Consider the following 16,087-nt stretch of genomic DNA (forward strand, 5'->3'; position numbering starts at 1 on the left):
GTTTGAGCTTCTTGTTGACCCTGAGAACCACCTTGCTGATCTCTCCAGGAAAAATTTGGATGATTTCTCCAACCAGGATTGTACGTACTAGAGTATGGGTTATTCTGCCTGTTGTTATTACTCACAAAATTCACCCGTTCTAGTTCTTCTACCTCATTATCATCCAGTGCTTCACAGACTCCAGTTTTATGTGCTCCTCCACAAAGGTTACAACTAGTCTGCTTTAGTAGTTTGACGGGGGCCACTTGTGGTTGTATATTTATAGCTGCCATTCCCTTCTTTATCTCAGTGGCGATAACCTCTTCCATCTTCGATAGTAGCCTGTCTGGAGCTAACCCATCCATAACATTCAATTCCATTACACCACTTGTTGAACCACCACTTCTGTCATACAATATCATCTGTTCATTTGATGCCATGATCTCAATAATCTTTCGTGCTTCTGCTGCGGTTTTGTAATTCAAAGAACCACCAGCTGTGGCATCCAACATAATTCTAGTGCTCGGCCTCAAACCATTACAGAATATTTGCATTTGTGCAGTGTCGTCATAAGCATGATTAGGACATCCGGCTAGTAAGTTTCTGAATCTCCTGTAAGTGTCACGAAGAGATTCCCCTTCTTTCTGTTTGTAACCGGTGATTTCTTGCCTCTTTCTAACGAACATGGCTGGGGGGAAATATTGTTCCAAGAACTTATCCTCAAGATCATCCCATGTGGTGATGCTGTCGGCGGGGAATGAAAGAAACCACTCCTTAGCATCATCTATCAAAGAGAATGGAAATAGCTTCAATTTCTTGGTTTCCTCAGATAAACCATCCACCTTCACTGTTTCACATAATTCAAAGAAATTTGTGAGGTGTCTATTAGCGTCTTCGTTATGTCTACCGGCAAAATGAATTTCCCTCAACTCTCGGTATAGAGCAGGACTTATTTCAAACTTATTGACTGTAACCGGTTGGTGATGAATGGGTAATCGAGCACGATTTCTAATTCGATTCCCATATTCTCCGAGAGTACGTTCTGGTGGTGGTGGGTCGGCCATTTCAGTAAATATGACACAATCACCCAAAACCTCTTCTTCCACAACTAACTGTCTTTCCCTTTGTCTCCTTTCTCGAGCTGCCTTTCTGTGTGCCTTTGCTGTTTTTTCAATTTCTGGATCAAAGATAAGTTCAGCTGAGGACTGGCCTCGCATACAAGGTTAGACAAATTATGAGTAATGAACAGTTAAAGAAAGATAAATAATTAAGTGAAAATAAGAGAGTTTTAAACCAAATTTTTTTTTTAAAATTAGAAATAAAATAAAGGAAGAAATTTTATTGCAGAGCAAAAAATTTCAATTCAGTAAATAAATTAAATTCAATAGTGAATTGGCAATCCCCGGCAACGGCGCCAAAAACTTGATTGCGTTTCAGCAAGTGTACTGAATCGTTGCAAGTAATAATAAAACGGTAGTACCGAGTGTCGAACTCAAGGATTGCGTTTTACTATTGAATTATATTTGATTACTAGAATTGAACAAAAAGGTTCCCAAGTTGATTGAAATAATGTTTGAAATTAACAACAATAATAAAATTGATCTTTTATAATGAGAAAAATGTCAGGGATGAGTTTCACTTCGAATCCAACCTTGGTGTCTAATTTGATCCTAGTTACTGAATTCCTTTATTGAATTATTACCGAATTCTCTTTATTATTCTTGCCCTAATGTCTTAGTGACAGAACCTTTAATTCCAAAGTAACCCCTAATTCCTTAGTGGATTTAAGATTAGAATTAAGCATTACCGTATAGAAATTCTCTTGTAAATTATTGCTTTGCAACTAATTTAATTGGTTTCATGACCTGCATCTATCCCTAGACTACAAATTCATGAATTTCTCATCTCAAGCATTTGTAAAGTCCACTTCCGTTTCAAAATACAAATCGTAGAACATTTTAATGTTGATCAAGCAATAAAAAGCATTAAGCACAGAGATGAGAAAAACAATTCAATAAACTCATTCATATAACTAGAAATCAAATCAGAAAAATAAGGGTTTCATCTGGTTACACTCATCCCTAACAAAGAGGGTTTAGTTACTCATGACAGAGATACAAAAGATAAGGGTTAAAGAAGAATTACAAGAATGATTCATGGATGATTCTTGATAAAACTGCTTCAATCGCGTTAGAAACGGCCGTCTTTGAGTTTCTATGCTAGGGCACAAGTCTCCCAAGTTCCCAAGAGTCAAAAAAAGATCATAAAACAGTAAAAATCCCTGTTTTTATGGTTGCTGGTGCGGTTATCGCGCCCCAGGCGCGCTTGGATGCGCTTGGGCGCGTTTCAACAGTGGCGAATGCTGAGAAATGCGCTTGGCTTGCGCTTGGGCGCGCTCCAGCGCTCAGCATCTGCTATCTGGCGTATATTGCATTTTTCTCCTCTTTCGAGTCTGCATTTGGTTCCGGTGTCTTCATGAAAGTTGTAGCTATGGATCCTAGCTTTCATTTGCATTTGGTTTGACTCCAATTGGACATCTACAACACCAGATATGGCTGAAATACTCTACATGTGTCATGTTGATTTCTCATCAAAATTCAGCACTGCACCAAAACGCAACGCAATGTAAAATTACGAAAAATTCCTACTTAATCACTAAAATAAAACATAAAACATTTAATTTAACTCAAGGAACAAAAATCAACAAAATATATCAAATAAATCCTTAATTTAACTAGTAGTTGAGGATAAATAAGACTAAAATAGTGGGAAAATATGCATATGATGAAGAGTCATCAGCTGCCAACCAAAGTACGATACAAAATGGAATCTGGTAAAGGAACACCATCCGATGGAGCATATTTCACATTCAACTCACGAGGAGTATCTGTTGCTCTAGTATCAGAAAGACGAGCCTGATCAAGAATGTTGGCAATGTACTTGGATTGAGAAAGAAGGTAGCCTCTAGAAGAGTATGCAACTTCAATCCCCAAGAAATAGCGAAGAGTTCTCAAGTCCTTCATCTCAAACTGTTTGGCTAACTACAATTTCAACTCATTGATTCCACTAACATCATCACCTGTAATAATCATATCATCAACATATAGAGAAAGTATAATGCGACCATAAGTGGTGGACCTTATAAACAATGCAGAATCATGTTCACTAGAGCGAAAACCAAGAGAAGTGATCACAGTAGAGATTTCTCAAACCAAGCTCGAGAAGCCTGTTTAAGACCATATAGAGCATTTTTTAACTTACATACTTCCTCTTGATTATGAGAAACTCCTTGCGGAGGGACCATATAGAATTCTTCATGAAGCTCACCATTTAAAAAAGCATTTTTGACATTCATTTGAGAAATATGCCATTGACGAATAGATGCAACTGCAATAAGAGTAAGAATAATGGTCATCTTGGTTACAGGAGCAAAAGTTTCTTCATAATCCATACCATATTGTTGAGAGAAGCCCTTAGCAACAAGACGTGCTTTGCAGCGCTCAACTGACCCATCAAACTTAGTTTTGATCTTGTCTACCCAACGAGACCCAATAACACATTTTCCAGGAGGAAGAGGTACTAATTCTCAAGTATTGGTTTTGTACAATGCATAAAGTTCTTCTGCCATTGCCTGCTGCCAAAGAGATCAAGAACAACCTCTTTATAGGAAGAGGGCTCAAACAAACAGTGAATAGAGGTTAAGAAAGAAACAAACGAAGTTGAGTAAGTGGAATAGACAAAATCAGGTAACTGAGTAGACTTACGTTGACGAGAGGGGTAACGAGGAGGATCAACAATCGCAAGAGGTGGTTGAACAACTAGGGGGCAAGAGGGATGTCATCATGTGGAGTATTAGTATTTGTCTCGCAATTCTCAACATTACAATCACCAGAAGCATAATCATTAGGATCAAACGGGTCAATATGGGTTAGTTCAGAACTCTTAGTAATCTGAGAATCAGAGGAAATAGAGTAAAAATGGATGTGCTCAAGAAAAACAACATTACGAGATACATAAAGTTTTCCTATATGAGGATCATAACAACGATAACCTTTTTGACCATCCCCATAACCAAGAAAAACACTCAATGCTGAACGAGAAGACAACTTACTGCGCTCTACTTGAGGGCGAAGAACAAAACAAGTATAACCAAAAACTTTCAAAGAATGATAATTAGGGGTAGAAGCATACAATTTTTCAAAGGGAGACAAACCTGATATGATAGAGGATGGAATTCTATTAATAACATGAACAACAGTAAGAACTGCTTCTCCCCAAAACTCACTAGGAACTGAAGCGGACAACAAAAAGGAACGATCAGTCTCTATAATATGACGGTGTTTCCTTTCAGCAACTCCATTTTGTTGAGGAGTATCAATACAAGATGTTTGGTGGAGGGTGCCATCATAAGCAAGTAATTCAGAAAATTTATTAGAGGTATATTCACCACCTAAATCACAACGAAAACACTTTATAACAGAATTATGTTGAGTTTTGACCATTGCACGAAACATATGATAAATGTCAAAAAATTCAGACCGATTTTTCATAAGATAAACCCAACAATAACGAGTGTAATCATCAATAAACGAAACATAATATCTAGATCCACCTTTGGTGAGCACCGGTGATGGACCCCAAACATCAGAGTGAACTAAATCAAAAGGCGCATATGAAACGGAAACACTTTTACTAAACGGTAAAGCTGGAAATTTAGCAAGTTTACAACCACAACAATCTGAGATATCACAGGGTTTTAACTTTCCTAAGGCTCCAGTAGAAGCCAAATATTTTAATCTAGAAGCAGAAACATGTCCAAGGCGAGAATGCCATAAATAAAAACTAGAAGATAATGAATTCAAGCGAAAACTAGATAATAAGTCAGCAGTAGTTGTTGAGGCTGCAATATCTGGGAGTCGTAGTTCATCCAAAACGTAAAGTCCCCCCTGTCTATGGCCTGTCCCAATCAGCCTCCCGGAATGTGGATCCTGCACACAACAAGAAGTGGAAGAAAACGTAACCGAATAACCGAAATCACATATTTGACTAACAGAAGCAAGACTCAAAGTAAGATTATGAATATAATAAACATCAGAAAGAGACATGTTAGGTGTGGAGACATAACCAACGCCTGCTAGTGGCATAGGAGTGCCATCAGCAGTCATAACCAACACAGACGAGACAGGTTTCACAGACACAAAAGATTTATCATCGTATGTCATATGATGAGATGCTCCCGAATCAAGAATCCATTTGGAAGCAGATATATCTGACATACAGAGGAGTTCAAACCTTTAGAAGAGATGGCATACATGACATGTGATTGAGTGGCAGGAAGATTTTTTTGAAGTTGTTCTGCAGTATCAAATATTTGGGAAGCAATTTCAGATAAGTATACAAAACCAGAACTAGAGCCAATGGTAGAAGGAGCAGAAGCAACAACATTGGAAGATGACCCCCTAAAATTCTTCTTATGTGTTCTCCCCAATTTCAGACAATGTGCTTGAAGAGAATCATCCTTAGCATTAGCCATAACAAATAATGACAGGAAAATACGACAAATACAATCACTGACACAAAATAAATTAGGGATAATCTGGTGTTGTGCGAGCCCGATTTCTCCCCCTACAGACGTCGTTTCACTGATCCGACTGTTGAAGACGAAGACCTGAATATTCAACCTGCTGTCCAAAAATCAGCCCGATCCAACGGTTAACGAATGCGCAATCGATGTTTTTGTGAGTCTGATTTAACAAAATCGGGAATAAGGTTACTTTTTTCTTTTCTCTTTTGGTGGTTGTTTTTCCTATCAAAATAGTCTCTCTCTTCTCTACGGTAGATCCCAAAATCAACCAAAGTTCTTTGATACCATGTTAACAATGAAAATAGGAAGAAAGAGGAAGAAAAGAAACAACCACTCTAGGATTTCATAACATATAATGAACCAAACTGAAGTTAATAGGGTTACAATGAGTATATATATAAAAGAATAGAATTGTCTAAATTACCCTTACTACTAATATATAATAATATTATTTAACATTGAAAATAATATAAACTTTAGTTTCACTTTTAACCCATGAGCCGTTCAATAAAGAGACGTGAATTACTAGTGAAAACTCAAAGTTTGAACTCTTATTGTAATAATTTTTACTCATGTTTTACTTACTTCACAACCTAAGATCTCTTTTCCGCTAGAAAAAGTAGTGTCATCGCATGCTATAATACTTTTACTTTTACACTTTGAAATTTAATGATATAATAAAGTTATACTTATCTCATAAGTGTAGTTTAAGTGGTAAAGTATATATTGAAATGCAAGTTCGAACTTACAATACTTTTTTTATCCGTATTTAATGAATATGATTTTTGTTGTTAGATTCATTAGACCAATAAGAAAATACAACTATAACTAAATTGTTTATTGTACCTTCAAACATTGGAGTTTAGTTGGATATGGTATGATATTCAATAATCAATCATGGGAAGTTATGTCATTGTTTTATATTTAATTAATATTAAAATAATTTAAACTTTATGATGATTTTGTGTTAGATGTACTGATATTCAATCAAACTCAAGATACATAAGAATTTTTATCTAATTTATATCATTATATAATGGACCTAATTGTTATACATGTACCCAAATGAAAATTAAATTTTGCTTTTTGTTATAAGAATTCCTTTTAATTATTGGCAGGGTTTAGTTGAAGAAGCCAAACTGGACTTGTTTAATATACCTATATATCATCCTACTATAGAGGAAGTCGAACAAATTATTAAGGCAGAAGGATCTTTTATCATCAAAACATTGAAGACTTTTAAAATAGGTTGGGATGCAAACCTACAAGAAGATATGAATGATTATGTTGTTGATAGAAAAATGAGAGGAGTATTCATATCTAAATACCATAGAGCTCTACTCGAATCTCTTTTAATAGCTGAGTTTGGTGAAAATATCATGGACGAATTATTTTCAAGGTTTGCAAAACTAATTCAACTATTTATTGAGTTAAAGTCACCAGATTTGATGAATATAGTGTTATTCATGACTAAAAACTCTTGAAAAAGGTGGAGTCAATATTATAACATTAATATAAATTAGAATAACAAATAAATATATTTTTAACTACATCAACAATAAATAAAAAATAAAGGTACTTGGTTAGGTAAATATTGGTCGAAGTGAAAATGTTATGTGTTAGTGAATATATATGATATAATTACAAAGGTTTCAACGTGAGATCATTAGAATGTGCATATTTGTTTTTGTATTTTTGTTAGTAAATGAGTATGAATTATACTCATTTTAATTAATAATTAGCTAAATTATATTTGTAACTTTGTTTTTGTGTTTTTTAGATTTCATTTTGATTTCGCATATATTAAATAATTTAATTCTTTACATTAAAATTCACAAGATCTAATGACTTACTAGCTCATTATATAATTTGACATATGAGCACAAATAAATCTTTTTTTATATATTAATATCAAATAAATCTTTTTACTATAGCTTTTTTATATTTAGTTTTTTAATTATACAACTTGATATCTAAAGAGTTTTGCTAATGCTAAATAAAAAAACAAATATATATATATATATATAGTATTACATAGTCAACTTTAATAAATATTATAGTGATGTTCACCTGAAAAACTTATTGATCGAAATATTAATAGTATCAATAAATGTCTAAATGAAAAAAAAAAAACTCTTTATATAAAATAAAAAAATAAAATAATATCTTAAATATATTAGAGGTAAAAGGTATAGATGGCGGGTGAAAAGGAAAAAACTTCCAAGAGATATCAAAGTAACTTAAAGATGTTTGCACAAACAAAGCCCAATAAGTTCTTATGTGACAACCCATTATCGTAGGTATCGGCTAGGAAGAAAACTTTTATCATCTAACTCTATATGTATACTCTTACTTCCACATTAATTTTATACGAATTATCTATTTTTTAGAACATGCATTTTAGAAAATTCAAATTTTTTGACCAAAAAATATTTTTTAAGTTTTTTAAAAGTTTTTAGTATTTTAAATTATTTTTAAGTATTCTGGAAAATAAATATATCTAAAAAAATTTGAAATTTGTGTTTTAAAAAAAATCGAGTTTTCCAAAATATTTTTGTTCTAAAAAAATTAAACTAAGAAGTGTCACATAAACTCGAGAGTCTCATATTCTCCTTGCGAATAGAAAATGAATTTTGAAATTTAATAGTACAAAATAAAATATAACTATACTTATTTGTGAAATCACTGGTTTGAATCCATGATATATCTCTTTTCTATATTTTATATGTGTGAGGTTCATTATTATATTGATTTGACGAGAAAAAAATCTTACAACAATAAATATATAACTTATATAATTATATAATGGATTAATTAATGTTTATACATGTACCCAAATACTTGTAAAACATAAGTTTTTGTTTTAACTTGTGATTTGCTTTTTGTTATAAGATTTCCTTAAAATTGAGAGTTTTTTTTTTTCTTTTTCAAAAACCCTTTTAAAAAAAAAAAATACTAAACTATCCCCTTTAAAAAAAAATATACCAAAATACTCTTTTTCTTTTTTAAGTTATAAGTCGTCATTTGGAATGAGGACTTCCTATATCGTTTTTTTATAATGAAAAAAAAAAATCAATATATTTTTTTAATTTTTAATGAAATAACATAAATATTATATATATAATTAATTAATATAATTCAAAAAAATACATAAATAGAAATTTAAAATTACAAAAAAAAATTAGTAAACTCAAGTACCAAATGGGCATTTTTTAAAGGTTTTTTTTTATTTAAATTATTTCAATTTTTATTGAAATAACAAAAGTAATATATATATAATAAATATAATTCATAAAAATAGATAAATAGAAATTTTAAATCACGATAAAATTTTAGGAAATTCAAGTTCGAAATGCCGAGTTTCCAAAGGTTTTTTTTTATATAAATTATTTCAATTTTTATTTGAAATAACAAAAGTAATATATATATATATATATAACTAATATAATTCATAAAAATAGATAAATAGAAATTTTAAATCACGATAAAATTTTAGGAAATTCAAGTTCGAAATGCCGAGTTTCCAAAGGTTTTTTTTTATATAAATTATTTCAATTTTTATTTGAAATAACAAAAGTAATATATATATATATATATAACTAATATAATTCATAAAAATAGATAAATAGAAATTTTAGAAGTAACAAAAATAATATATATATATATATATATATATATAATTATAATTAATATAATTCATAAAAAAAAAATCTTTGAGAAATGCCTATTTAGAACTTTGGTTTACTAAAAAAATTCATAATTTAAAATTTTTATTTATTTATTTTTATGAATTATATTAATTAATGATATATATATAATATTTATGTTATTCTATTAAAAATTATAAAAAAAAAAAAGATTGAATTTTTTATTTTTTTAAAAACCATGTGGAAAGTCGTCATTTGAAACTTGGGCTTCCTTAAGGAAGTCGCAATTTTAAATAGCGACTTATAAAAAAGGATTATTTGAGTCCGAAGGATATTTTACCATCAAAACAGTGATAATTTTTAAAATAAGTTGGTATGCAAACCTACGAGAAGATATCAATGATTATGTTGTAAATGAGAGGAGAGTTCATATCTAAATACCATAGAGCTGTATTCGAATCTCTTTTAATAGCTCAGTTTGGTGAAAATATCATAGACGAATTGTTTTCAAGATTTGTAAAATTAATCGAACAATTCATTGAGTTAAAGTCAACAAATTTTACTTAAACAAGATAAGTGTATATTGTAATATTAATATAAATTAGAATAAGGTATATATAAAGAAGATTACAACAAATAAAAGTGGTTATGTAAATATTAATTAAAGTAGAATCTTTTTTAAGTGTTGGTGAATCTATGAAATAATTAACAAAGTTTTAACGTGAGATCTTTAAAATATGAATATTTGTACGTGTGTTTATATCTTCGTTAGTAAATTAGTTTGAATTTCTCTTATACTCATTTTAATTAATAATTGGCTTGATTATATTTATAATTTTGTTTTTGTGTTTGTTTGGTTTCATCTTGATCTCTTATATACTAAACAATATGGTTCTTTGCATTAAAATTCACATCATATAACGATTTCCTAATTCATTATACAACATGACATATTAGTACAAATAAATCATAAATTTAGTGATAGAAAAAATTACATATTATATTAAAAATTAAAAGGTTATATTTTTCGAGTTAAAAATGAGTGGACTTAAATGTAAATCAGTAAAAACATAGATAAATAGTGCATGTAAGTCTTATATATCCTTAAAGTTGAGCTAAATTTGAAATCACTGTCAATTAATTGAATAATAATTCATGTAACTCCAACTAAACTGATGTGTTTTTTTTGTAACTTTATAAGCAAAAAGTTTATTTTTACTAAAATGGGAACCTTATCAATTTTACACAAGCCCTGCCAAGAGTGACAGTAAGCAACCCAACAAATTAGACACTAATTACTAACAATAAAACACAAGAATAATTAAGAAACCAAAATTAGTATGCTCCAATCACGTGGACATTGTGAATATCATGAAAATTCCTCAGCTGCACTATCGTTTCAATTCATGAAAATGTTTAATAATATTTATTTTGCACCTATAAAAAATTAGTTGTTGCCTCTGCACAATATTTTTTAAGATAATAAAAGGTTGTAATTTTAAGCATTGTTTTTCTAATAAATATCATGCTTTTAACACTAATGTACATGTACAATCATATAAAATGTTTCATCATATCTTAAAGCTAAAATTACTCCGTGACTCTTTAAATTACTTTGTGACTCTTTAAATAATTAACGTAACTATTTAATAATTTTTTGAATCATAAATTATGTGCTACATTTGAATCATTAAGGTGACTTTAATAATTTTTTGAAAGCTTATATAAAATGTTTCATCATATCTTAAAGCTAAAATTACTCCGTGACTCTTTAAATTACTTTGTGACTCTTTAAATAATTAACGTAACTATTTAATAATTTTTTGAATCATAAATTATGTGCTACATTTGAATCATTAAGGTGACTTTAATAATTTTTTGAAAGCTTTGATGTTGCAGCGTCTATATGTGTAAGTTCAATGAGTTTAATTTAAAGTGAATGATTTTTTTTTAAAATTTCAATGGTTTTTAAAATTTCAATGGAATCTGAAATAGTTGTTGTTAACTGAAGTGTATTTATGAATAGTCCATATAAATTATCTAATTTTAATCAGACAGTTTAAATATAAATATAAATTTAATTATAATTATTTTTAAATTTAAAATCAAAATTGTGTAATTTTAAGTGAACAATTTCTTGTTAACTCCTTCTTAGTGAGTCTAATTAAACTATGAATATATGCATGTATCATATATTCCTTTAAATGGCTATATATATTCGTATATTACTACTAACCCTATAAATATACACCTATATTTCTACTACCCCTATAAATGGCTATATTCCTTTTATTTCGCGTGTCTTAAACATTACCATGTATATGTTAGCTTTCAAGTTATTGCTTCTACGACAAGAAAATAGAAAAATAGAATAACGTATGAGTTGTATAAGTTGTTTATTAAATTAACGAAATGTGATACATATACTTTATATCCATTCTAACTATCATCTAACTAATTAAGTAATTAGTTAGTTAATTATCACACATAACAACTGATTTACTTGAATTACAACTAAATTTTCTAATATCAAGAACATTCTTGATTATTTATCTTACTCAGTCTAATTTTTCTATTTTTTTTTTTATTTATTCTAACTATATATGACAACTATAGTTTTAGTACTACATCTGTATGTAGAGGCGGGTCTTCTCGGGAGCAGGGGACACGACATCCCATAAATGTTTTAACTTTTAAAAAAAAATAATAATGATAGATTAATAAAATGACGTTAATATATTATTAAAATATATTTAAATATGTATTAGAAAATGGCATCACTTATTTCACTATTATATTTTCCATATTTTTACTATTTTTATTTAAATATCTTTACTGTAAAAGATTATTCAATTGTTCTTAAATAACAATCCAAGTCGTTAATCATATTAAAAATTATGCAACTGAAGAGATAATATATAATAAATTAATTCAACAAACACTATATATACATAAAAAAAAATCATAAAGTGGATATATTTTTTTTGAATGAATTGTATGATGTTCTAAAAACTTGTACGAATTCTATTATGCATGAAAATTGTATAACTGGTAAAAATTGTAAAACATGTGAGAATTGAAATTCCAACCTTTTGAATTTGTCTATTATATACGAATTTCGCCAAACTCTAAAAAAGTCATATCACTTTTATGAATTTCAATTATAATAGTTTAGTTAATACTTGTAGCTATCCGTTTTCCCATATATTTTTTGTCAAGATCTGCCACGTCCTATACGTAACAGTGACCTATTTCTTTTTATCAAACATTTAATGGATTAAGACATGATTTATCAGTTAGCCACCAAATTAAACCCTCAAATCAAATTTACTCATCTAGATTCAACGGTCCCTGCACGATATATTATGAGGAATGAAAGAACGTTTTGTCAATAAAAATAATATTCGAGCAAAATAGTGGTCATCTTCGTTGTATAAATATGTACCAATTGCCTCATTATGACATAATTGTAGCATCTTTTTTTTATGACAATGGAACGACTTCTCCGTATGAAAGGAGGTATGGGAGAAACTAGTTACGCCAAAAACTCCATACTTCAGGTATTATCTTCTCTCTTTCTATATTTTATTGTAACCCAACAACTGCTACATTTTTTATGTTAACAAATTTTACAAAAAATGCTCAAATTTTCTTAAAGTTGTGTAGTTTATTTTTTATTTTTACATAAAAATGATTAAATAAGAAACGAAACAAGACTGTGAGAATAAATGGACATACAATCACCACACAAATTGTCATAAAACAAAGGATGAAAAAATTGAAAAACAAAGGAGCCTATAATTAACAAATTAGTCTGTACGTATGTTACCTTCCATCTAGAGTGGAGAATTTAAACAATACTTTTCAAAATGCTCAAATTTTCTTAAAATTTTAGTTTTATCGATTTCCTGTTATAAATTGTTAAAATACATCGGTAGTTATCATTTACTGTTATTAAAAATATTAATTAAGTGCAATTAATTTTTTAAATTTTATATGAAATATAATATAAATTTATTAAATTGTCACTTTGAATGTGAAAAACTAAACTACCAACATTGATTTTTTTGTTTTTAAAGTAAAAATATATTAAAAATACTAATATTAAATGAATCAAAAATAGTTAAATTTGATTTATGATAGTACCTAGAGAAAATATATCATATCTATAATTTTTTACATTAATATATAATTATTTGTCATGTGAACAAGGTACCTCAAAATTTACGTCAATAGTATAATTATATATAATATTAATTTTGACGAATTCTCATGATATAGAAAATTATTATATTATTATGAATTCATATAGTTCTCAATAACCCAAACTAATTTTAATTTATGCAGAGAAAAGCGATAATGAAAGTGAAAACCTTACTTGATGAGAACTTGTTGAAATTGATGGTGTCCAAGAAAACTTCAAATGGTTGTTGGAAAATAGCTGATTTAGGTTGCTCTTCGGGACCAAATACACTTATAGCAATTTCTAACATTATGGAGATCATTCATAAAAGTAGCTTAAAGTTAAACCATAAGAAACTTGTATTTCAAATTTATCTGAATGATCTATTTGAAAATGATTTCAATAATATTTTTAAGTTACTCCCTGATTTCTATCAAAGCATGCAAGGAGAGAACTTTGGAGCATGCTACATGAATGCAACACCAGGGAGCTTTTATGGAAGGCTATTTCCCAATTATTACATCGACATTTTTCATTCTTCAAATTGTGTCCATTGGCTATCACAAGTAAGTAAATGCACACATTCTTAACATTAGTGACAAAATTATATTCAACTGCTTTTAGTACTACATATATTTTCTGGTAAACAATAGATTATTGATAGTTCAATGGATTGTAGTACTTCCTCCATCTCATATTATTTAAAACTGTTCCCACTTTTTAAGAAATTAATTATGTGCATTACTTTCCAAGATAGAATAGTATCCTTTGACTATTGAAATGTTAAAGTAAAAATACTAATTAATATAGACTTCATACCATGATATTACAATTTTTTAATTAAATTATTGATAAAAGAGAAATAAAGAAAAATAATTTAAATATTATTGATGATTGAGATAATTAATTATATTAAAAGTTACAAATACTTATATAGTTAATTAGATTAACAAATAATTAGGATAAAATAACTATCAAATTAGTGTAACTAACCAACTTAACTAATTAACCAATTATGATATCTAACATCTTTCGTTAAGTTAGGAAATGTTTATTACACTTCGAGTTTGAAAAATATCAAGAAAGAAATATTGAAAAATACATCGCCTAAAAGAGTTTTAAAATATCGAACACTTACTGATTTAAAAAAATTTGAAATACCGAAAATTGATTGACCGAATTTTTACTCAAAATCATTCTTTTTTTTTTTTATGAATAGAAGTTAAAATGTTCATTATTTTTTTTTAAGAACAAGAATATCACCATGTTTTCAAAAGAATTCTTCTTTATTTGAGACAATAAAAAATGAATTTTGAGTGCTCAACTATACATTATTGTTGGAAATGATGATGCCTTTAATGAAAAATGCATTGGAAATAATGATGGCATTTATGAGAGCTAGTGATGTTGTGAATTGAAAAAATTGAGAAGTCCCACATTGGAGGGATACCACACACTAGTAGGGTATATAAGGTGGAGGTAATGAACTTGGGATGGGCCCCAAGGGGCACCCCAATTTTGTGAAGGAGGGAGAACGCAAGCTAATTGACCACAACACACGTGCGCGCAGCCGCCGCCGCCCGTCCGGCCTGGTCCGGCTCGGCTTTGGCTTTGTGCGTCTGTTTTGCCCGGTCAAAACCCTAATTTTGGTCTCACGTTTCCTTGTTGTCCGATCAAAAGTCAGAGTCAATTTTCCTAATTTTGGGGCGCACGATTAGTGGACTTGGAGCGCACGTTTCTGAGAGCACTACTTGGAGCGCACGTTCTGGTGATCCATGGATCTCTCAGATCCAGTTGTGATTTTCCTCTATAAATAGAGGGTTCTCCCCAGTTGGAAAATCACACCAAAAGCACTCCGCATCTGAGGCTTTTCTCTCTTCTCCCCCTTCTTACTGCTTCATCTCTTTCTTCCTTTTCGAGTGGCCATTGTGCCATATTACGAGTGTCAGTCGAAAGACTTCCATACTACGAGTGTCAGTCGTAAGACTGCCATATTGAGGGTGTAATTCTAGAATAGTTTTCTACAGTGCAGTAGAACTCCGAATACAGAGTATCTGGGCTGTTTTATCTTGGGGACTTCGTGGTTGATAGTCTGCCTTGCACAATTTTGGGCAGTGCCTCGAAACGTCTTAAAGAGAGCGACATAGTCCGCGACTCAACCCAGTAATACTTTCGATGGCATAAATTGTTTTCAATTGTTTTCAATTTTCAAAAACAACAATTTTAAGACGTTTCCAAACTGCCATGTTTGCCGACGGAATTACTGGGTCAGGTTCTTCTGCTTCTGACTACAACAAACCATTTCGGTTTGAGGGAAGTCACTTCAAACGATGGCAACAAAAGATGCTGTTTTTTCTGACCACGAAAAACCTTGCCAACGTTTTGAAGGATGACATTCCTGTTGTACCAGAAGAAGGTGAACAATCTGAAAAGGATAGAATTGCTGCTGAATTAACCCAATGGGAAAATAATGATTACTTATGTAAGAATTATATTCTTAATGGACTTGCTGATGATCTGTATGATTACTACAGTTCCGACAGCAATACTGCTAAACAGGTTTGGGATGCTTTAAAGAAGAAGTATGATACTGAGGAAGCTGGAGCCAAGAAGTATGCTGTTAGCCGCTACCTCAAATTTCAGATGACAGATGACATATCAGTGGAAGCTCAGTCTCATGAAATCCAGAAAATA

General features: G+C 30.1%; 2 protein-coding genes across 2 annotated transcripts in view; both read left to right on the forward strand.

Moving 5' to 3' along the window:
- The window catches only part of LOC101506600 (probable caffeine synthase MTL2), a 26,843-nt gene extending 19,585 nt beyond the window's left edge, over positions 1-7,258 (forward strand). The window contains exon 3 of the mRNA XM_073365911.1: positions 6,682-7,258. Within this exon, the coding sequence (XP_073222012.1) occupies positions 6,682-7,047 (366 nt within the window). The 3' untranslated portion in view covers positions 7,048-7,258. The remainder of the gene's footprint in view (positions 1-6,681) is intronic.
- Positions 7,259-12,613: 5,355 nt separating this feature from the next.
- The window catches only part of LOC101515408 (probable caffeine synthase MTL2), a 10,431-nt gene continuing 6,957 nt past the window's right edge, over positions 12,614-16,087 (forward strand). The window contains exons 1-2 of the mRNA XM_004493042.4: positions 12,614-12,770; positions 13,558-13,959. Of these exons, the coding sequence (XP_004493099.1) occupies positions 12,696-12,770; positions 13,558-13,959 (477 nt within the window). The 5' untranslated portion in view covers positions 12,614-12,695. The remainder of the gene's footprint in view (positions 12,771-13,557; positions 13,960-16,087) is intronic.

Source organism: Cicer arietinum, chromosome 3, assembly GCF_000331145.2.
Source record: "Cicer arietinum cultivar CDC Frontier isolate Library 1 chromosome 3, Cicar.CDCFrontier_v2.0, whole genome shotgun sequence".
Taxonomy (NCBI): Eukaryota; Viridiplantae; Streptophyta; class Magnoliopsida; order Fabales; family Fabaceae; genus Cicer; species Cicer arietinum.